The sequence below is a fragment of the Calliphora vicina genome, chromosome 5, assembly GCF_958450345.1.
Source record: "Calliphora vicina chromosome 5, idCalVici1.1, whole genome shotgun sequence".
Classification (NCBI taxonomy): Eukaryota; Metazoa; Arthropoda; class Insecta; order Diptera; family Calliphoridae; genus Calliphora; species Calliphora vicina.
In genome coordinates, this window is record NC_088784.1 from 42,536,603 (window position 1) to 42,561,341 (window position 24,739).

The 24,739-nt window shown below is 33.8% G+C and overlaps 1 protein-coding gene across 22 annotated transcripts in view; it reads left to right on the top strand.

Moving 5' to 3' along the window:
• The window catches only part of shot (dystonin-like protein short stop), a 149,228-nt gene that overhangs the window by 121,968 nt on the left and 2,521 nt on the right, over positions 1–24,739 (top strand). For 5 of the 22 annotated variants that reach the window (XM_065513708.1, XM_065513704.1, XM_065513703.1 and 2 more), the window contains 16 exons: positions 950–1,096; positions 1,166–8,646; positions 9,523–9,748; positions 10,476–12,435; positions 12,495–12,669; positions 12,864–12,923; positions 13,490–13,534; positions 14,243–14,317; positions 14,542–14,716; positions 14,789–14,906; positions 14,996–15,225; positions 15,293–15,410; positions 19,241–19,419; positions 19,676–19,955; positions 20,023–20,197; positions 22,967–23,071. In XM_065513708.1, the coding sequence (XP_065369780.1) occupies positions 950–1,096; positions 1,166–8,646; positions 9,523–9,748; positions 10,476–12,435; positions 12,495–12,669; positions 12,864–12,923; positions 13,490–13,534; positions 14,243–14,317; positions 14,542–14,716; positions 14,789–14,906; positions 14,996–15,225; positions 15,293–15,410; positions 19,241–19,419; positions 19,676–19,955; positions 20,023–20,197; positions 22,967–23,071 (11,549 nt within the window). Of the gene's footprint in view, positions 1–949; positions 1,097–1,165; positions 8,647–9,522; positions 9,749–10,475; positions 12,436–12,494; positions 12,670–12,863; positions 12,924–13,489; positions 13,535–14,242; positions 14,318–14,541; positions 14,717–14,788; positions 14,907–14,995; positions 15,226–15,292; positions 15,411–18,154; positions 18,316–19,240; positions 19,420–19,675; positions 19,956–20,022; positions 20,198–22,642; positions 22,706–22,966; positions 23,072–24,739 lie in introns of all 22 variants that reach the window. The other 17 variants (XM_065513707.1, XM_065513706.1, XM_065513697.1 and 14 more) reach the window with 13 other exon arrangements.

The window sequence follows — 24,739 nt, forward strand, 5'->3', positions numbered from 1 at the left end:
CAAAGTTTTCTAATCTGTTCAAAATTTAAAAAATAAAAAAAAATTTCAAAAATTCCTCGAATTCGAAATTATCAAAAGTGAATTCGTTTCTATCATTATTACATACATGTATATCGGGTTTCTAGAGATTGTATCCCATTTCCACTCATGTGATTTTACGTATTTTTTATATATTCATAATTTGAGTTTATAATTGGTTGGAAAAGGTAAATTATTTTTAAGTTTGTTTTGTTTTATATCTTTCTTATTTTATTTCATTCATCTCAATTTTCTACCTTTTCAGGTTTTATTCCAGTTTCAATATTTATGTATTTTCATACAAAAAAAAAAAAAAAAAAAACAACTTATTTTCTAACAAATTTTAACTATGCTTTTCTAACTTATACATAAAATTTTAATTTTGTTTAACTACTACATACTTATTTTGTTATTTTTGGTAGCTTGGTATTTTAACCGTAGTTTTGTACTCGTAGTTATTGCCTTATGGTAGTAAAAAAACAAAAATAGAATAACTCTAATTATTAATTGTTAGTAGTTTGATCTAATGCTATTATATATGTTCAATGTATTTGTATGCTTAATTGTCTCAAAAGACAACGTACCACAAATTGCTGGTATATTTTGTTGGCTCTTTACATAATTACATGCGCTAAGCTTTACTACATATTTAAATTAAGTCATAGTTTTGGGCGAATCTGTTAAGCTAAGCTTTGCTTTGGTTTATGAATATTTAAAATATATATTTTGTGTTTATACTCTGAAATTAAAAATCAGTTTATATTTCTAGGCTCTTATTTTTGGGGGGATAACAATTCTTTCTACTATATCCTCCCTACACAAATTTAAATATATTACAATATTACAATTTCGATTTTATATAAAAAAATATCCATTCAAAAATAAACTAATATGAGATCTCTCCCTCTCTTTATCAATGCTAATTCTATAGCAAGCTGTATTTGAGAAATTCAACATGTGCGAAGAAAATGTGAATGAATTACTAAAGTGGGTCAATAGTGTCGAGCATAAAATTGCAACTGTGGGAGGACCTAGAGAAAATATTGATGAACTTCGCAACCAAATTAATGCTCTGAAGGTAGTCAATTAATTTTCATATTAATATTCATTATACCTGTAATCCTAATATATTTTTTTTAAATTTTAGCAAATCAAGGATGAAATCGAAACTCAACAACGGCCTGTGGCAACATGCTTAGAGCAAATCCGTCAAATTGTTTTGACCGGCGGCGATGTATTATCGGCACCGGAAGTTACAACTTTGGAAAATGCTGGACGAGAGCTACGTTCACGTGTTGACCGTGTCAATGATCGCACAGTTCGCTTGTTGCGTCGACTAGAAGCTGGACGTGACGAACTTAATAAGTTGCGAAGTGAATTAGACATATTCTCTGACTGGCTACAGTCAGCTCGCCGCACATTAGAGGATAAAGAGCGTGCCTTGTCTGATCTTACACGTCTTTCATCTCAAGCTGAAACTGTGCGTGAATTTGTTAGTGATGTTATTGGACACCAAGCAGATTTGCGTTTCATCACAATGGCTGCTCAGAAGTTTGTCGATGAAAGCAAGGAATTCTTAGCAATTCTAAATGATTTTAGAACATCGCTACCTGAACGATTGCCCCACGTGGAGCCCTTATCGAGTGCCGAAAGCCCAATACGCCAAGAAGTTTCTTTAGTTTCAGCCCAATATAAGGATCTAATGAATCGTGTCAATGCTCTTCAAGATCGTATTTCTGGACTTGGTGGACGACAACGTGAATACCAGGATGCTCTAGATAAAGCAAGTGAATGGTTGAGAAGTACACAACCACGCGTTTCTCGCTTAATTGCAGAGCCTATAGCTGGAGATCCAAAATCTGTGCAAGAACAAATGAATGAAGCCAAGAGCTTACACAATGAACTATTGTCAAATGGCCGTTTGGTCGATAATGCTCAACAAGCATTGGACAGCTTACTACACACCTTAGGCGGCCAACTTAGTCCTATGGAAATTAACCAACTAGAAATTCCGATTGCTGACCTCAAGGACAAGTATCAAGGTCTTCTTGATACTTTGGGCGAACACTGCAAGATGCTGGATAAAACATTGGTACAATCACAAGGCGTTCAAGAAGCTCTTGATAATTTAGGCAGTTGGGTTAACCAAGCGGAGGATAAATATAAACTCCAGTTAAGACCTGCCTCGCTCATTAAAGAACGTTTACAGGAGCAGATTCGGGAGCACAAGTCTCTTCTTGCAGATATGCAGTCTCATCAAGTCAGTATAGACAGCGTCCAATCATCTGCTAAACATTTGATGAATACAGCTTCCAATGCCCGCATTGCTAAAAAAGTGGAAACAAACCTCAACGATGTCACTTCCAAATTTGAAAAACTTTTCGATAAGGTTGTTAAACGCGGTGACTTCCTCGACGAGGTCTATAACCGTTTATGCCAATATTTAGAAGAAATTACAAATATTGAGCAAGAAATTGGCACTTTACAAGACGCATTAGATGGTCGTGACACGAGTTTGGTTTCTGCCGAAGAATCTGCACGTCGTATGCAGGAACTCTTGAATCGCAAAGAAGATCTTACACCATCTTTCGAGGATTGCGTACGCAATGGCAAGGATATAATTAGCATTCGTGATGTAACGGACACCAGTACTTTACGCGATCGGATTAAGGCGCTTGAATCACAATGGCGTAACATAAACATTACTATCGAAGAGAAGGCAAAATTATCGAAACAAAAAGCCGAACATCAAGTAGCATACGAAGGACTTAAGGATCAAGTACTCTCATGGTTGGCAAGTATGGAAACTCGTATTAGTGGTCTGAGCCCTGTAGCTGTTGATCTGGATAAAATTCGTCAACAGCATGAAGAGTTAAAGCCAATTAATAAAGATTACCGTGAATATGCTTCTACTATTGACAAAATTAATGACATTGGTGCGCAATACGATGCACTAATTCGCCCTGAGAGCCCAGGCCGCAAACGGTCAACCTTTAGTCCAATTAAACGAGTCAGTCCTTTGCGCCGCATGTCCGGAGATGCTCGTAGTCCTAGCCCTACAAAGGGAGGTATTCTGTCGCCACTATCAACTGGTTCCAGTGGATTTGGTAGCCGCAGATCCTCTCAAGACGGCTTCCAACTCTCCGAACTCTCTCCGGTACAACAGCAATTGAGCGAAATAAATAATCGTTATGGACTTGTAGGAGTACGTATAAATGATCGTCAAAATGAATTGGACAACATGAGCGAAGAAGTAAGAAAACAATATGAGAATCTTAAAAATCTTGCCAGCTTTTTGGAGCGTATTCAACGTCAATTACCAAAAGAATCTGTTTCAAATAAGGACGAAGCCGAACGTTGTATTAAACAAGCTCGTAAAATTCTTGAAGATATGTACGAAAAGCAAAGTCTTTTGGACACAACAAAGACCCAGATTAAGGACATTCTACGCCGCAAGTCTGACGTCCCTGGTGCTGAACAGTTGCGCATTGAGAACGATAACATCGTAGAGAAGTGGAAGCAATTGAGTGACATTTGCAAAAACCGTATAAACTTCTCAGAAAAATTACGTGATTTCTTAGACACACACAATAATTTAAAGAACTGGTTAGACAGCAAGGAACGTATGCTAACAGTACTTGGTCCTATTTCGTCGGATCCCCGTATGGTTCAAAGTCAAGTTCAACAAGTACAAGTATTGCGCGAAGAATTCCGCACACAACAACCGCAATTGAAGCACTTCCAAGAAATTGGTCACGATGTTCTCGATCATTTGGAAATTGATTCCCCAGATGCTGCAGCAGTTGATAAAAAATTAAAAGATGTTAACTCTAAATGGGAAGATCTGGTCGGCCGCTTGGATGAACGAGCAAATAGTTTGGGAGGCGCAGCTGACAGCAGTAAAGAGTTTGATGCGGCAGTTAATAGGCTCCGAGAGGCATTACAGCAAATAAGTGATAACTTAGATAGCTTACCAACAGATGGCGATAATCAAGAGAATTTAAGAAAGATAGAAAACTTGGAACGTCAATTAGAAGGCCAACGTCCATTGTTAGCCGATGCTGAACAATCGGCAGCTGCTCTCTGCAATATATTGGGTGATCCTGCATCCCGAGCAGACGTCAACTCGCGTGTTGCCGCTCTCGAGAAGCAATATCAAGCTCTGCAAAAGAAACTTGATACAAAGAAAGCTGAAACAGAAGCCACACTCAGAGATGGTCGTCACTTTGCTGAAAATTGCTCTAAAACTCTTGGTTGGCTTTCTGCTGAACTTTCAAATTTGGCAGAACGACTTTTGGTGTCGGCTCATAAGCCTACATTGCAGCATCAAATTGACACTCATGAACCGATTTATCGTGAGGTAATGGCTCGTGAACATGAAATCATAATGCTCATCAATAAAGGCAAAGATCTTTCGGATCGCCAACAAGATCGAACTGTTAAACGTGATTTGGAACGTATTCAACAACAGTGGGATAAACTTCGCCGTGAAGCTGTTGATCGCCACAGTCGATTGCAAACTTGTATGGAACATTGTAAGAAGTATGAAACAACATCCGAATTATTCTTGACTTGGTTACGTACTGCTGAAGATAAGCTTGTCGAATTGAATCCGGGTGTTCTTTCGAAATCAAAACTTGATACCCGTCTCCGCGATCTACAGACTTTCCGCAGTGAGGTATGGAAACATTCCGGTGAATTTGAGAACACAAAGGGTTTGGGAGAAACTTTCTTGACCAGCTGTGACGTCGACAAAGACCCAATTAAGGCAGAACTACAAGATATTCGTGAACGATGGGAACGTCTTAATAACGATCTCATTGCCCGTGCCCATGAAATAGAAAACTGCTCACGTCGTCTAGGCGACTTCAATGATGAACTCCGTAATTTAGATCATGCAGTAGGCAGATGCGAAGATCGCCTTGCAGCTCACGATGCTTTGGGTGGCGCTGCAAGAGACCCAAAATTGTTGGATCGCGTAAAAGCTATACGAGAAGAACTCACAAACCTGCAGAAACCATTACAAACTCTTAAAGGTATGGCTAAGGACATTTGCTCCGAAGCCCGTGCTGCTGGTGGGGATGCTGAACATCTCACTGATGATGTTGATGGAATTTCCGACCGAATTGGAGAACTTCAAAGCCGTCTAGATGATCGCTTGGGCGAACTCCAATCAGCAGCAACTGCTGTTTCTCAATTCAATGAACAAATAAAAACATTAGGACTCGATTTGAATGAAATAGAAAATGAAGTTGAGAAACTAACACCGCCCGCACGTGAAATTAAGCGAGTACAAGGTCAAATTGACGATACTTCTAAGTTGCAAAATAAATTAGAACGTATTGTAGATCGCATTGAAGATGGTGAGCGTGCTGCTGATGCTTTAGTAGATGCTGGATTTTCACCTGATACTGCCCAAACCCGTGAACAAATTTCCACACTTCGTAAAACACTTGCCCGTCTGGATAATCGTGTTCGTGATCACACACAGAATTTGGAAGACACTTTGCGTTCTTTGCACGAATTTTATGACATGGAATCTCAAACTATGGACGATATTAAAGATATAAGTGACGAATTCTGTCGCATGAAACCGGTAGGTTCCGAACTGGACCAGATACGTCGTCAGCAAGAGGATTTCCGCAGTTTCCGCGAAAATAAATTTGAACCATTGGCTCAAAACGTTGATAAAGTTAATGTTAATGGACGTGATTTGGTACGTTCTGCTGCAAGTGGAGTCTCAACTGCTCAAATCGAGAAAGACCTAGAGAAGTTGAACGACCGCTGGAATGATCTTAAAGAACGTATGAATGAACGTGATAGACGTCTAGATGTTGCTCTCCTACAATCTGGTAAATTCAAAGAAGCCTTAGCAGGTCTTTCAAAATGGCTATCAGATACTGAAGAAATGGTAGCTAATCAAAAACCTCCAAGTTCGGATTATAAGGTTGTCAAAGCACAGTTGCAAGAACAAAAATTCCTTAAGAAAATGCTTTTAGATCGCCAACATTCTATGTCATCGTTATCGTCTTTAGGTAAAGAAGTAGCCAATCATTGTGAACCATCTGAACGTGCTGCTATTGAAAAACAACTTCATGATCTCATGCATCGTTTCGATGCATTAACTGATGGTGCAGAACAACGGGAACAAGACCTCGAAGAGGCAATGGAAGTTGCCAAACGGTTCCATGATAAGATTAGCCCTCTAGAATTATGGTTAGACAGCACAGAACGTTCTGTCAAAGGAATGGAGTTAATACCAACTGACGAAGAAAAAATTCAACAACGGATTCGCGAGCATGGTCGACTTCATGATGAAATTCTGAGCAAGAAACCTGACTTTACAGATTTAGCAGATGTAGCAGGTCAGTTGATGCATTTAGTGAGTGATGATGAAGCTGTGAATTTGGGTGAGAAGGTGCGTACTATAACCGATCGCTACACCGGACTGGTAGATGCCAGTGACAATATCGGGGCTTTATTGGACGAATCTTGCAAGGGCCTAAGACACTTAGTGTTAACATATCAAGATTTAGTAGCATGGATGGAACGAATGGAAAATGAATTAAAACGCTTCCGTTCCGTACCAGTTTATGCCGAAAAATTAATGGAACAGATGGAACTCTTGGTAGAACTGAACCAAAATATTGCTAACAATGCCCCGAATGTTGAATCAACTGTTGAATCTGGTGCTGAACTCATGAAACATATATCCAATGATGAAGCCATACAACTCAAAGATAAATTGGATTCATTGCAACGTCGCTATGGCGAACTTACGAACCGTGGTGGAGATTTATTAAAGAGTGCTCAAAATGCATTGCCTTTGGTTCAACAATTTCATGAAGCTCACAATCGTTTGCTTGATTGGATGCAATCAGCAGAGAGTGCACTCGCTACCAGTGAACCACGTCAATCTGATGTTTTGCGTTTGGAGGCGGAACTTGTCGAAATGCGGCCCACTTTAGATGCTGTCAATTTAGTTGGACCTAAGCTTTGTCAACTTTCCCCTGGCGAAGGTGCATCCACAATTGAAAATATCGTTACTCGAGATAACCGTAGGTTCGACGCAATTGTAGAACAAATTCAACGCAAAGCTGAACGTTTACATCTTAGTAACCAACGAGCTAAGGAGGTCACCAATGATATTGATGAATTGTTAGAATGGTTCCGTGAAATGGATGCACATTTGCGTGATGTAGATTTGCCAGCTATTGAACCTAATTTGGTTCGTGCCCAATTGAAAGATCACCGTTCTGTTAATGATGACATTTCCAGTCAAAAAGGGCGTGTTCGTGATGTTACAGCTGCATCTAAGAAAGTTTTGCGAGAATCTCCTCAAAGCGAAAACACTGCCACATTGCGTGAAAAACTTGATGATCTTAAAGAGATTGTCGACACAGTTGTTCAACTATGTGGTGAACGTTTGGGTGTACTGGAACAAGCGCTACCACTCTCTGAGCATTTCGCAGACTCTCATGCCGGTCTTACTACCTGGTTAGATGATATGGAACAGCAAATATCACGTCTTAGCATGCCAGCATTGAGACCCGATCAAATTACTCAGCAACAAGACAAGAACGAAAGGCTTCTCCAATCAATTGCTGAACACAAACCACTATTGGACAAATTAAACAAAACTGGTGAAGCATTAGGTGCCCTCGTCGCGGACGATGACAGTGCCAAGATTAATGAAATTTTGGATTCAGATAATGCTCGTTATGCAGCTTTACGTCTTGAATTGCGTGAACGCCAACAAGCGCTTGACAACGCTTTACAGGAGTCCAGTCAATTTTCCGACAAACTCGAAGGAATGCTGCGTGCATTGGCCAATACAGTGGATCAAGTCAACCAACTAGATCCACTATCCGCTCTACCACAAAAAATTCTTGAACAAATAGAGGATAATGCTGCCATTAAAGATGATTTGGATAAAAGAACGGACGCCTTTAGTGCGGTGCAACGCGCAGCCAGTGATGTCATTGCTAAGGCTGGCAATAAGTCAGATCCAGCTGTCCGAGATATAAAGAGCAAATTGGAGAAACTGAACAACTTATGGAATGATGTTCAAAAGGCCACCAAAAAACGCGGTAGTTCCCTGGACGACATCCTTAATGTTGCTGAACCATTCTGGAACCAATTGCAAAGTGTTATGAAAACATTAAAGGATCTCGAAGAGACCCTTTCATCACAAGAACCGCCAGCTGCCCAACCTCAAGAAATTCAAAAACAACAAGTAGCTCTACAAGAAATTCGCCATGAAATCGATCAAACCAAACCGGAAGTTGAACAAGTACGCCGCCATGGCAGTAATCTAATGAATTTGTGTGGCGAACCCGATAAACCAGAAGTTAAGAAACATATTGAGGACTTGGATAATGCATGGGATAACATTACCGCACTCTATGCCAAACGTGAAGAAAATCTCATTGACGCCATGGAAAAGGCTATGGAATTCCATGAAACTCTACAAAATCTTTTGAAATTCTTAGCAAAGGCAGAAGATAAATTCGGACATTTGGGACCAGTCGGTTCAGATATTGACGCTGTTAAAAAACAAATCGAACAACTGAAGTCGTTCAAGGATGAAGTTGACCCACACATGGTTGAGGTAGAGGCATTAAATAGGTAAGTGTTCTACATAATACTATTGTACTGTGGCATTAGAGTATCGTATTAATCACTATATTTAAATTGATCCCATCTATTTTATTTTATACTATATCTACTACTTATGCTGTTGATCGAAACGGTATATTTTGATTATCGCGTAAATTCCAAATTGGCAGAGGTTTAGAAAGGCAAGAATAAGTTAAAAACAAAATTTGTTGTGTTCATTTGTTTGTTACTTGTTAATGGAAATAAATATACATATCGATGTTCACATGTTGATACATTACTAACAGTTTCCTTCTATGATGAGATAAGAATGTCACACAACATCTGTATGATGAAGGAATCGTTTGACATTATTATCTCATCTTTGATAAGATTGTTAGGGTTCAACATTTGTACATCTACTTCATTAGGAGTTAAATTGAAATGCATGTTAAAGTTCAAGAGTAATGTACCTACCGTGTTGTACATGATTTTTTTAAATGTTAAGCTAAATAATTATACCTATACATACATACATATAATCATACATTTGTATGTATGCAAATATGAAGGGTATTCATTTCAAAAAAATGGAAAATTAAACTCTGATTTTTCTACATTTGGTTATAGTTTGTTTAAAATACCACTTTTTGTGGATTTTTTTCATGTCTTTCTTGTGTAAAAGTGTAAAAAAAATCAGAGTGTAATTTTCCATTTTTTTTTGAAATGAAATACTCTTTATGTATATCCTCAAAGCTTTTATTTGTTGTTATTTTAATAGCGCTTTATTTTAAAAATTGTTTATGATTAGTTTGATTACAAGCTATAATTAATGCATGTTATTTCTGAAGTCCTTTCCACGGTGTGTGTTTAATCTAATGAATACTTGTATTTAAAAATTTTCAGACAAGCTGTTGAATTAACGGAACGAACTTCACCTGAACAAGCTGCTTCAATTCGTGAGCCTTTGACAGTGGTAAATCGCCGTTGGGAGACATTATTACGTGGAATGGTTGAACGTCAAAAACAACTGGAACATGCGCTGTTGCATCTAGGACAATTCCAACATGCACTCAATGAACTTTTGGTTTGGATTAACAAAACAGATGGTACTTTAGATCAGTTAAAACCGGTAAGTAATTAATCCACATGTACATAATACTCGTATGTATGTAGATTAGGGTACAACTTTCTTTTACTGATACTAAAACTTTTAGCAAAACATAAAGCAATCTATATACATATATAAAACACCAAAAATTTTCTAACTATATCCGTTATAGACTCTGAAACCATCCAACCGATTAGCTCCAAACCGGCTTCATTGGAAAGGAAACATTAGGTCCATTCTGTCAATTCGTAAAGCCAATTTTCGAATTTTCCCAAATTTGAACTTTTGAAAATTTGTATGTCTTGAAATTTCCCATGTAGGTACCACACACGATGTGTAGATCCACTAAGAAGGCATTTTTGGAAATTCAAATTTTAAGGGGGTAAAAATATGTAAAATATCTATATCTATAAAATAGCTAGCACTAAAAGTCGAACTTAATCTAAATTTATGCAAGCATGTGTGTGGTACTTTTTGATTTTTGTACTTTTAAGGGGATAAAACGAGCGAAACCCAAGTTTTAGTACTTTTTTGTATCCCATATCCAAGAAATTTAATTTAAATGAAATTGTAGTCCTTCTAGAAATTTAAACGTATAAGGTGTTAAACATTAATATGGTATAAAAATATTTATTATAAAACTCCTCAATTAATAAAGAACGCTGGGTATTCGCTAGTTAGTAATAGTTTGTATGGCATGCACCGCTTTGTTATGCAATTGTTAATATAATTTAATATATGTTTGTAGATACCCGGCGATCCACAATTACTCGAAGTGGAATTAGCTAAATTAAAGGTGTTGGCTAATGACATTCAAGCCCATCAAAATTCAGTTGACACACTTAACGATGCTGGACGTCAATTGATTGAATCTGAAAAGGGATCCATTGAGGCTTCTACTACTCAGGAAAAACTTCGTAAATTAAACCAAGAATGGAAGTTGCTTTTGCAAAAGGCTTCTGATCGTCAGCATGAGTTAGAAGAATCATTGCGAGAGGCACACGGCTACATTGCTGAGGTTCAAGATATTCTTGGTTGGTTAGGTGATGTTGATGCTGTTATCGGAGCTAGTAAACCAGTTGGTGGTTTGCCAGAAACCGCTACCGAACAACTGGAACGCTTTATGGAAGTGTACAATGAACTTGAAGAAAATCGTCCCAAAGTTGAAACCATTCAAGCACAAGGCCAAGAATATATTAAACGTCAGAATCAAATGAAGGTATCGTCTAGTAATCTTCAGCATACATTACGCACACTCAAACAGCGATGGGATGCCGTGGTATCAAGAGCCTCCGACAAGAAGATTAAATTGGAAATAGCACTGAAAGAAGCTACAGAATTCCACGATACATTGCAAGCGTTCGTAGAGTGGTTGAATCAAGCGGAAAAACAATTGGCTAATGCCCAGCCGGTATCCAGAGTTTTAGAAACAATTCAGGCACAAATGGAAGAACACAAAGTTTTACAAAAAGATGTCAGCACTCACCGCGAGGCAATGCTTTTGTTGGACAAAAAAGGAACCCATCTTAAGTACTTTAGCCAAAAGCAAGATGTAATTTTAATCAAGAATCTATTAGTATCCGTTCAACATCGTTGGGAGCGTATTGTTAGCAAGGCTGCTGAACGTACGCGTGCTCTCGACCATGGCTACAAAGAAGCTCGCGAATTTAATGATGCCTGGAATAATATGATGCAATATTTACATGAGACTGAAACAGTTTTAGATCAAATCATTGAGGAAGCCACCTCATCTAAGGAACCACAAAAGATTAAGAAATGCATTGCTCGTCTCAAAGACAGTCATCGTCAATTAACGAGTAAACAATCATTATATGATTCCACAATGCGCAACGGCAAGAATCTCATGGAACGCGCTCCAAAGAGCGACGAGCCAGTGCTCGGCAAAATGCTTTGCGAACTTAAGGACCAATGGACTCGCGTATTGTCAAAGAGCATTGAACGTCAGCGTAAATTAGAAGAGGCTCTTCTGCTCTCTGGCCAATTCTCTGATGCACTCGGTGAACTTTTGGAATGGTTGAAGAAAGCCAAACAACGCCTTAACGAAGATGGGCCTGTCCACGGAGATTTGGAAACTGTACAAGGACTCTGTGAGCACCACAAACACATCGAACAAGATTTGCAGAAGCGTGCCGCACAAATGCAAGGTGTACTAAAGACTGGGCGCGACTTGGAACGCTCTGGTAATAACCCAGATGTTGGTCGCCAATTAGATGAATTGCAATCTATGTGGGACGATGTTAAGGGTGCTGCAGCTAAACGCGGCGAACGCCTACAATACGCACTTAAAGATGCTGAAAAGCTAAATGGCAGCATCCAGGCACTTTTCGACTGGTTAGATCATGCTGAACAAAAATTGCGCTATGCCAAGAATGCACCCGATGATGAAAAGGTGTCTCGAGAAATGATGGATATGCACATGGACTTTATGAACGATTTACGAAACCGTGAAAAGCAAAAGATCGAAACATTTGAGTTTGCTGAAGAAATTATAGTGAAGGCCTACCCAGATGCTGTACCTATCATTAAGAATTGGTTAAGTATCATTGAAGAACGTTGGGAAGAAGTCAAACAGTGGGCCATTAACCGTGAGACCAAATTGGAACAACATCTACAATCTCTTAAAGATCTAGACGATTGCATTGAAGAACTTTTGGCCTGGTTGAGTGGCCTAGAAGCGACATTGCTTAGTAAGTATGAATAAAAATGTTCTCTCGATTTAAATTCTCATTTAAAATTTCTTATTCAGATTTAGAACGTGAATCGTTGCCCGATGAAATACCACCACTAGAAAAACTTATTGAAGATCATAAGGAATTCATGGAGAATACTGCTAGACGTCAGACTGAAGTGGATCGTGCCTGTAAACCCAAACAACTACCACCCGGTGCTCGCAAAATGTCCAGAACTGCCAAGACCCCTGTGTAAGTATAATACGCATCATGCAAACTAATATACATATCTCCCCTACAGCTTTGATTTTTTATTTCCTTTCTTTGTTTTTAATTTATTTTTATTTACTTTTTTATTTTATTTAATTTCACTTTATTTTCGATTTTTTTTTTGTTTTACTTTTTTTTAAACACCCCAATCTGAATCGATAATCATTTTACTATAGTCGTGGCTCAAGTCATGATATACGTGAACAATCACCTGATGGTACCTTAAGACGACAAAGGTTCGTTGTTGTTGTTTCAAATTCAAACTAAACACAAACTCATAAAAGCTTTTTCAATTAAACTTGTTTTCGTTCCCGTTTTTTTAATATTTTTTTTAATAAAATGCCAACCATTAATACATTAATTTCCATAACAAACCACACTTTCACAAACAAAGCATTAATGAGCATGAAAATTACGACATAAAAAATGTACAACAGAGACAATTTCTATATTCCAACTAAACAAATAGTTATTCATTTTTACTCTTACGAATCGACAAACTTACCCTTAACATATAATTAAATAATCATTAAACAGTATTTGAAAACAAACTTACATACTTCCCGCCCTACAAATCCTAATAACTGATTTCTTCAGTCTTCATTTTACAATTCCATAATACAACTAAATCGTCTAGCAGTACCAAATAAAACCAATTTAGAAAGAAATTCCATTAATTTGCTTAATTCATATGCTTTTTCTTTCTCCAGCTAAACAAAACAAAAAATAACTCATAATAATAAATCAACAACATTTTTGTTCCATTCAGTCACTAATTAGTTTTTATTCTTTCAATCTACAGCTTCAAAGGATCACGAGATCAAGGTCTTAACGCCCGTAAATCAAGGTAAAGTTTTAACTTCAAATTAAAAAACAAATTGAAATTTGCATGTTTACGCTCAATTAAATCGAAATTCAAGTCATTTTGAATATTTCGCAACCATTAAGAAAATAAATCATATCCTTTTGTTTTTGTGTATCTTGCTTTATTTTAAATACATACATATTATGTATGTATATTAGGGTGGGTCGATTTTTTTCACGAAAAATCGTATAGCAGAAACGCAATCTACGGACAATTCTAAGAATGTTTCATCTAGAAACCATAGTTCTAAAATCAAATCCTACCTTGCGCATTTCGTCTTTTATCCAATGATATTTCAGTATTAATTTTTTTAATAGTTTTTTTTATTGGTTAAAAGACAAAATGAGCTAGATAGGATTTGATTTTAGACCAATGGATTCTAGATGAAAATTTCTTAGAATTTTCCGTAGATTGCGTTTCTGCTATACGATTTTTTACTTTTTTATCGTCCATACAATTCGACCCGGCCTAATGTATATATATATAATGTTGTTGTTTTTATTTATGTAATTTTTATTTGTATTTTTCGCTTATTTGTTTTTTGTATGTTTCTTTATATCGTTTGTTTTTTTACTTCTATGTTGTGTATGCTTTTGTTTTGTCAACTCTTTCTCTGCATTCATTATTTTGTTGCTCGACAATCAACATTTAACTGACTCTACTGCCTATTGTTTGTTTAAACATATACAGTAGTCGTATGACACCAAGTCGTGATACTCCCGATAGAGATCGTTTGCCTCATTATGGTCCACGCTTCTCACCTAGGTAAGTGCATGTCGCTTATGAATTTGTTATCCTTAATCGTTACTTTATACATTACTATGTAATATAGTATATACTCGTACATATTGTTTTTGTATGTTTTGTCTTCTATGTAATGTTTGTTTTTGCATTGTTCTATTTGGCCCAAATTATTCTGTACATTTACGGAAATTCTTTTAGAAAAGCATTATGTTTGTATATCTAATGTATGTAATTCATTATCTTAGCTCTGTGGGACCTGAACTGGAGTTCCGCTCGCCAAGAGCGAAATTGTTATGGGACAAATGGCGTCATGTTTGGATGCTATCATGGGAACGTCAGCGTCGTTTGAATGATCATCTCGTGTACTTGAAGGATTTGGAACGAGTGCGCAACTTTAGCTGGGATGACTGGAGAAAGAGAGTAAGTTAAACTTGAAGATTAACATGAAAATTAAAAAACTATTTACACTCTATTTGGATTATTTATTTGTAGTTCTTGAAATACATGAATCACAAGAAATCACGTTTAACTGATTTGTTCCGTAAAATGGATAAGGACAACAATGGTTTAATACCCAGAGGCGAATTTATCGATGGCATTTTGAATACAAGTAAGGTTTTCATTCCACCACTCGCATGATATTGTGCTAGTTGCAAATATTCAGAGGAAATGAACTACTATTTTTATATTATGTTTTAGAGTTCGATACTTCACGCATGGAAATGGGAGCTGTTGCTGATTTGTTTGATCGCAATGGTGAGGGTTTGATCGATTGGCAAGAATTTATTGCTGCTCTCCGACCAGACTGGCAGGAACGCAAACCTCAAACCGATTCTGATAAGATACATGATGAAGTCAAACGTTTGGTTATGCTTTGTACTTGTCGCCAGAAATTCCGTGTATTCCAAGTCGGTGAAGGCAAATATAGGGTAAGTTGTTTTATTAAATTCTGTACTCATTCACAATTAATTTAAAACATTTTGTCATACATTTTAGTTTGGTGATTCGCAAAAATTACGCCTAGTCCGTATTTTACGCAGTACTGTAATGGTACGTGTTGGTGGCGGCTGGGTCGCCCTAGACGAATTCCTTCAGAAGAATGATCCCTGTCGCGGTAAGTAATATGCTGTTTTGTTAATCATTATTTTCTCTATTCTGCATATTTAAATCATTGTTTTAGTGGTGACAAATTACAAAATCATCAGTATTTATTTGGTTTCATAGTTAGAAACTATATACAAATCATTCATTAATCCATTTCTTATTAATTGTTTATACGCAGTAGTAAATATGGACACATACACTAAATCATTTCTTGAATTTAAAAACCATGATTAATTTTTTAATTGAAATAATTAATTAATTCATACATAAACATGTCGATTACATTAGAAATCCAGACTTTATGTTCTTTCATTTAAATATGTATATATTAATATCGATGGTCATATGACAATTTAATTCGAACGTCAAATAATATAGCCATGATGAGTATGACATTATTTACATAAGTCAAACTTCATTTGTCATTTACGAGGTGTGAACTTATGACCATCGATAATTCCGACTAAATCTGTACATGCATATATTTCAATCACAATTTGTATATGTCCTGAATTAGTAAGATTTATCGCTCTTTTGAAAGAACTTTGCTATTTTTTAGAATTAAAAAATGTTAACACAAAAAGCACACAATGTTTTTTTATTTTTTGCATTCAATGTTTTTTTGTCTGGCTCACAATTTATAATTTATTTATATTTTTCGAGTCGCGGAACTAGTTTGTGGACATTAACCATTTTTATATCAATCAGTATGTACATATTTGTATGAAATTCATGAAATTTATATAGATAAATTAATTATTTCAATTAATCAATGTAGATGGATTAATATGCATTAACTATTTATAATCACCATTACTATATTAAACTCATATTTCAAAGTTCTAATCGAATGTTCGAGGTTACTGTGTAAATCGATTCGAAATAAATTTTTTTCGAAATACATTGTATAAAGCATACAAATTGGAACGATATTCTTTTCGAAGCGATTTACTCCATAACCACCCTGAACTTTGGAATTGGGGCAAGTCATTGAAACATTCATAACTCACAATCATCCAATCACCATATCATTTAAATTTCAGTTCAATAGTGTAACAAGTCTATTATATATTTAATGCAAAACGGAAATGGTCATTTAACAAACATCTTTGACAATAATAATTATAATAAAAAAAAATAATAAAATTGTGATCTTACAAAACAAACAAATAAACAAAAAGTACTAAAAATCAATAACAATATAAATTAACAGTTATTGGATGAAAACTATTATATTGGGTTTAATATATAATTAGTCCAGTTTAAACTAATAACAACTATTATACATTTAAAAACAACTTAAACCTTCAAGAAAATCTACAGATTGTGATCATTTGTTTTATGTAATAAACGCTTATATGTATGCTTGTTTAAAATGTCTACATGAAATTTAGTTAATATCTATTTCATATTTTAAAAATTTCATATGCATGCTTGTTTTTATTTTTATATTCGTAAAGCAACATATATTTTATATACCTATTAGTAACCAATCATTTACAATTGCAAATTCAATGGCCGTGTATTTAGACATAATATATGATTTGCCAACATGAAAATATTTAAGATGGAGCTGCTTTAAAATATGTGTGTATAGACGATGTTGGTTATTCCAACATTTATATTTATATAGGTCTATCTATACTGCAGATAGCCCTTATTCAATATTATGTTGAATAAAGCATAGAAAGAATGAAGAATAGAAGAGATAAATGAGCTACTAAGAGGCAAAACCCCAAATATTCGGATAAAATTCTGATAATATCCTTTACATACATACTTAATGTTAATGTTAAATTCAAAGCTATTGTAATTCATATTTTATACACTGAAATTATATGAATTAATTAAAAATATTGTAATTTCTTGAAAATTAACATATTGAAGGTAATTTTTCTTTAGTGTTTTATAATACAATATTAAAAGCTTTCAACTGTCCTTTTATTCGCATACTTCTTACCATCGAAATATTTTTCTATTCCCCCAAAAATAATATTCGGGCAAATTAAATCGCATACATTTTTTCAAAATTGTGTTGGCAATTAATGAATATACTTTCGACCTTATTTTAAACATACATATTTTACCTTAAAACAATAATTTTTATCGCCCCATGAACAGTCTGAAAAAAATATTTATGTGTTTTAATACCAGTATTTTGCATTTAAAAATTTAAAAACAAAACCGCTTCATTTTATTTCAACTTAATTTGAATTTCACCTTACATTATATATGCTTTATTAATCTTAATTACTTTTTTATGTATTTCTTAATTTATTTACGTTTTTAATTTATTTATTTTTTTGGCTTTTTTTCTTTTTTGTGTTCCTTTTTTAAAATAAAATAAAAAAAATCTTGTATCAACACCGCAATTGAATAAAAAAATTGTTTTTAACTCGTAACAATGCGCAATGTTCTTCAAATAAAAAACTTATGTACGAAAAATGTGCAATATTACTTTTATTTACAAATGAATTCAAATAAATATTAAATGCAACAAATGAAATAAATTAACGAATCTTTGTATGGCTAAATATTGTTGTTACAACCAATGCTTTAATGCTGTTGTTGCTTTTGAAATCATATTAATCAATCAATGAATCATAAAAATCCTGAATGAATTCTATTGTTGTTGTTGTTGTCAATGTTGTAATCTACCCTTTTATGTGCCTTGGGGTTATATGACATGAAATAATCGAAAATGCCAATGCAAAAAAAATGTATTTCATATTGTGATTGAATTGAAATGCTCAGCTAAGGGACGCACTAATATTGAATTACGTGAACAATTTACATTGGCTGATGGTGTATCACAAAGCATGGCTATCTTTACGCCCAGACGTTCAATACCAAATGCTGCTCAAAATGGTAACAACTTGCCGCCCTATATGAGCTCACAAGGTCCTATTATTAAGGTAAATAGTTACGAATCTAAATCATCGACTAAACACTTAATACAACATTCATTTAAAACATCATTATATAACATCAATAACCACCCCAACAAATAGCTCCTTTTCTCTCAGTGTGCCAAAATTGTTACATATATATTTTTTTTGTTTATTAAAGTACGGCCTTATTTGTAATGGAAATGTATTTGGTTACTAATGAGCTACTAAATTTTACCTTCGCCTTATTCATATTAAATTTTTATATTTATCAAAGCTTTATAAAACAAGTTTTTTATGAAAATTTTGTTTTTTAAATCTTTGATAAATTTAAAAATTGATTATATATATAGGGGGGGGAGAAAATTTAGCACCTCGTTAGTTAGCACAGATATTTTCATTACGAATAGCGCTGATAAATTGTAATTATAATACTTGTAAAGGTAAGTTCCCTATCAGAATATGCCAAAATATCTGAATAATTATCACATGCTATGGACAAATTTGCATCAATTATGCTTCCCACAATTTCCTTTAAATTTTGTTTTATTTTTGCAATGTGAAGCATGTTGTTTTGTTTATATTTTTATGCATTTATTGCCTTATATACAATATAAAATATACATATGTACTATGTATAGCTACATATTTATATACCTAGCTCATACTATACATAGCTCATATATAAGTGCGGCTACATAATTAAAAAAGAGGGCTTTATAAATAAGTTATGATTTATTTTATCTAATGAGGCACTTTTAAAAGATCACGATTTTGATAGAAAACTGTGTTTTTGAATTAAAGAAATTTGTCGTTACAAATAGTTTAAATATTGCGAATTATTTAATTAAATGTGTTTTTTAAATGACCATTCAACCGGTTTTGTGCAAATTTATCACCCACTTTTTTCATTTCTTAAAAACCAAAAATTTTTCTTATAAAATTGTCGTAGCTGATGAACATTTGGCTGAATTAATGCCAATATTTGAGCGTATACGTGCACAAGAACAAGTACCATGTGCCTTTCCTATACATATGGGTGCCGGTGGCACCGTATTTGTACGTTGCAATAGTAGTCGTTCTGTACCATTAAGTCCACATGTACTACATTGCCATCCTACTACGCACTGGGTAAGTTTGACAAAAAAAAAAAATAAAAAAAAATGCTCTTTAACAATGGCCACCTGTCTAAAGGAATTAAACAATAGTCGTTTAAAAATAAATAAATCGCAACGATAAGAGAATATCGTAGTTTATTCTGTTTTTCCATCATGGGGTGCAAAATAATTCATTATGTTCTTCATAAAATTTCTTAATTGCTTATTCGAAAATTGTGGACTAATATTTGCTGTTCTTTTTATTTTATCACTAAACAATTATAATTTAGGTGCGCGAACGTTCCGTTCGGTCTATACCAATGACGAAAACGACAAATACTCGTTCATCAGTATCAGTTTCAACGCCAGATTCATTGAGTGACAATGAAGGAAGCCATGGTCATGCCTCGGGACGTTATACGCCACGAAAAGTTACATATACTAGCACAAGAACAGGTTTGACACCTGGTGGCTCCAGAGCTGGTTCAAAGCCAAATTCTCGCCCTCTTAGCAGACAAGGTTCTAAACCACCATCACGTCATGGTTCTACTTTATCTCTAGATAGTACAGGTGAGTGATCTCTTTGTTTCTTTAAATGATATTGAATAATTTTATAATTTTTGTATTTTTTAAATAGATGAACATACTCCATCACGCATTCCACAACGCAAACCTTCTGCCACAAGTTCAGTATCTGGCACTGGTACAACTCCACGCCCATCCAGATTATCCGTTACACCCACTACATCTCGAACAAATGGTACAATTACACGAAAAACTGCGTCTGGATCTGCCAGTCCTGCCCCCACTAGGTATGTACCATTATCTAGATTCATTTAGCATTTTACTTATTATATGAACAATAAGGATTGATTGTCAAAAGTCTACACATCACTTGACAATGTATAAGCCTACATTGAGCCTCTTCTCTGGTTGGAAATTCACAATGTTATAAACATTAAATTTCTTTTTTACAAATCCATATCTCAAAATTTATTTATGGACCAGTAAAATATTTGACTGGTCTACTATATATTTATAGTCTACATTAACTTCATTTCATTACATCAGTTTAAACAAATAATTTTTAATTTTTAGATTTTTTCTAATTTAATTAATTGCATGATATATCATACTTTCGTTTATATAAAATACTTTTTTTTATTATAAAGGCTGACTTCATAAACGCAGTTTGCAAAGCAACACTGCAAAGAAAATCGATTACAAGGCAAAGCTATACTTTATATTGTTTTATCAAAATATGCAATGACATTTTAGTACATTTATGAACGCATAAATGTTTTTTGTTTAGAATTTAACAATTTGATACCTTCCGTAAAACATATTTACATAAATTCTTGCCTGCAAGATAATTCTATAAAGAACTCACAAAAATTATTAAAGAATCATAAATAAAAATAATGCTCAAAACTTGCGACATTGCCTAAACAAAATCTATTGAGTTTATGATAACTATGCATTGCAGTGTTGCTTTGCAAACTGAAGTTATGAAGGCACTATGAACTAAGTCCCAAAAATGAATTAAAGCCCCAAAACAAAAATGAACTTAGGGACTAATTTCTAAATTTGTCTGTTGCATTACCACTTCGCCTGGCAATTCAAGAATTATTTACTACGGGAAGCCGGTTTTTGATTCTCCGCAGAGGAGAGCGAAGCTGTATACTTTATTTTATTGGTGCTCACCATTGTCCTGTTTCAGTCCTTTAAAGTAGAGTATCCAATAAAAAAACATTTTAAATTTTGTTTTAATATTATAAAGCTTGTCAAAATTTAAGACCATCGAAGCCCGTCTAATGACTACCTATCTCGTAAGGCAACTTATAGGGAATGTGTGTCTAAAAAACTCTCATCCCACCTCGCCCATATTATAATTTTATTAACCATTTTAACGGAAACGATTTTGTTGACAATTTTCGAATAATGTCCTACTTAAATGAATTTTAGTGTAGATAACAATAATTTTTAATTTGGTTTTTAATAAACCTTTAATTTAAATGTAATATTCCAAACAAATATTTTTTAAGAGTTATACGGGAATACAAAATTAATATTATAGTAAGAATTGTGCTAAATTTTCCAATTATTGATAAATTCACTGACATTTATTGTTGGGGGATAAGCAAGTTCATATGCGCATTTCACTGGTTGCTTAGGCCAGATCATCAGGAAACCTTTTCCCAAAAAGGCTTTAGAAAAACTAAAGATATTATACAAATCAAGCTATAGAGTGAATGAGAATTACAGACACTCAAGCTTTATTTGTAAAAATATCAAAGCTTAAACAAAACTCCAACAATAAACAGTGATTTTATCTTTTCTTACACTCCCTCTACAATTGGTTGGCTTTTTTCCGACTCAAACTGTAGTTGTAAGTGGGTAAAGAAAAAACAAAACAAAATAAAAACAACTTGCTTTATTAAATAAAGATAGTTGCCAGTTTAGTCTTGATGCACGGGCACCTGCAAATTTATCAAGAGTTATACGGGAATACAAAATTAAGAATTGGGCTAAATTTCCCAATTATTGATACATTCACTGACATTTATTGTTGGTGTTTTTTTAGTTTAAACGTTTTTAAGGCTCTACTACAAATCCAAAAAAAAAAACGCATATACCGATCCCAAATCCATATAAAAACGCCACCAAAGATTTTGTCTAGCTGGATTTGAATTAGGTACAACAGTAAAATTGTGATACTGCTACTCGTACTATTTTTTCTTAATTTTTAGTGTTAAAACTTTTAAAAATATTATTTATATTCCATTTAAATTTAACATTCATTTGATGAATAATCTTATTAGCTGGAATGGCAATATTTTCCAATATGAAACATGTTTTAAAATATACATACATACATACTTATATAATAATGTACAATATTTAAATTAAAAATACTAAATGATTTTGTTTTTATTTTATATATAAATACTTGCATATCAAGAAATTAGGTTTTCGATCTAATTGGTGTTCCATTTAGAAAATATTTTTTAGATAAACAATATGTATTTATTGAATTTTAATACTTAATTTTTTTATTTTTTATTTCAAATTTAACAACCATCATCATAAATTGGCATGCTCTTTTATTTTTCAATCAAAACGAAAAAAAAACGATCACATAATTTACATCGACTAAAACAACATCAACATTTATTAATGAATTTCCCTTACACCGAAACTAAAAACACTAAATACACAAACTAAAATAATAAAACAAACAAAAAATACCCAAATAGCAACGGAGGCATGAGTAGATCATCCAGTATACCAGCACTAACAGGCTATGGCTTCAAAAATAGGTAAAACAAATTAAAATACATACTAAACCCAAGTCATACCACACACGTATTATTCCCTAATGTTTGTATTAATTAAAACGTTGTTTTTGTAAAAATCCTCATCATGTATCTTAAATATATGTCTCTATGTATTTGTGTCTTAAGTATTTAATTATGTATATTAATTGGTCTATACAGTAATATTATTAATATTTGTAATATTTTTATATTTTCCTCTCTTTTTTTCTTCAAAATTTGCTAAACGAAATGTAACTTATTAAGCAATAGAATGTCAAGGATACCCGTTAAAGTATCAAATTCATTGAGTGCTAACTCCTCACCAACCAACTCCACTGCAAATAGTGTGATTAATCCTAACAATTTGGGGTAAACATCGTTAATCACATTTATGCACACTCATATACTCAAACATACTACTACTTAATACATAAATATTATATATGCACATTATTGTTTTAGAATATCAACAAAATATATTAAAAAAAATGTGTACATATATAAAATCTTAAAAATTATTATAGTAAAAAAGTACGAGTAATTATGAATTTTTTGTTTTGCATTTACTATGTTTAAATTTGTTTTTGTTATTGCTACTATTTTCAGTTTTACATTTTATGTATTTAATTGAATTGTGCTTGCTTTATAATACATAATATGTGCATGTCTTTGCTAGATAAATACGGGCGTGATGCTCCGTCATTCGATTCAAAAGTAAAAATTTACGAATTTAAACAAACTTTTCTCACCAGCTTACAATTGTAAATTTTGACCTTCGAATCGAACCAGAGTTATCATCAATTGCTACATTAACCAAATTTTAGAACAAGCAGTGCACTAAAATTAAACATGCATAATTTTAAAGACAATTCTAAAATTTATGAAATTTAAAAAATCATTATCCCTTTCCCGGTTTTATATTTTTCAAATCTTTAACCAAGTTCGGTAACTTGTGAGGACATTTCGAATCGAAGTGTAAACAAAAATCAGACAATTTAAAAATTCCTCACATATCGACGCCTCCATTCTATAACGTTCTAAGTGAAATTAGAACGTTTTTAAGCTTCTTGAATTTTTGAATCCTACGTTCTCTAATTTAAATACTGTCAAAATTCGGTTAAGATGGGCCGATCCGTTCCAAAGTTATAAGCATAAATATACTTAGACTACACATATAGTCGTATAAATTTTCCATTCTAAAATGTAGTAAGTATACTTAGAGCCAGTTTTTGACTTCGTATTTAAATATGAATTATATTTAAGTTCTATTTAAATACGAAAATGAGTTTCTCAGTGCTTTTTTAAATGATACTTAAATGGCCAACGTTGGCCATTTAAATTCTATTTAAGTTTCATAAACTACCATATGTTTTTGACAGCTGACTTTTGTTGTTTAGTTTTTTTTTCGACTCTATTGTAGTGAAAAAAAACCAAACAGCAGCGCGCTGCAGCGTTTTGCTAAAAAAAAAGCGTCTTGCAAAAACTAAAATTCCGATGCGGGGCAATGGGAGCTTCTTTTGTGCATTTTCCTACCAATAATTTTATTGTTTAATAAACTTTCATTTCTTATTGGGCAAAATGTAAAAATTTTTGTTTTGGTTGAACAGCTGTTTTAAGCAAAACTATCGATAATTTTTTGATATTTAGTAGTGCTGCCATACTTTTATCTTATTTAAATAAGACAAATTATGTAGCACTGAAAAACTCAAACTGTATTTAAATACAACTTAATTTTAAGTAAAAATTAAGTAAATACGTATTTAAATAACAAGTCAAAAACTGGGCATTAGAATACTTTAGCTGGACCAATTTTAAATTGACTTGAAAACTAAGTTGACTTAGTATGTTATGAAAGGGACATTTCTTAGCGTTGTGTTTTTTATGTGTATTTGGTATCTTCATATGTATACTTAGGTGAATAAGTTAAAAACAATAGACCTATCAAAAATATGCTAAGTAAACTTAGACGACCAATAGCCAATATTTTATCCGTGCTAAAACATTCTATAACATTTTTTGATATGATCCAATTCAAAT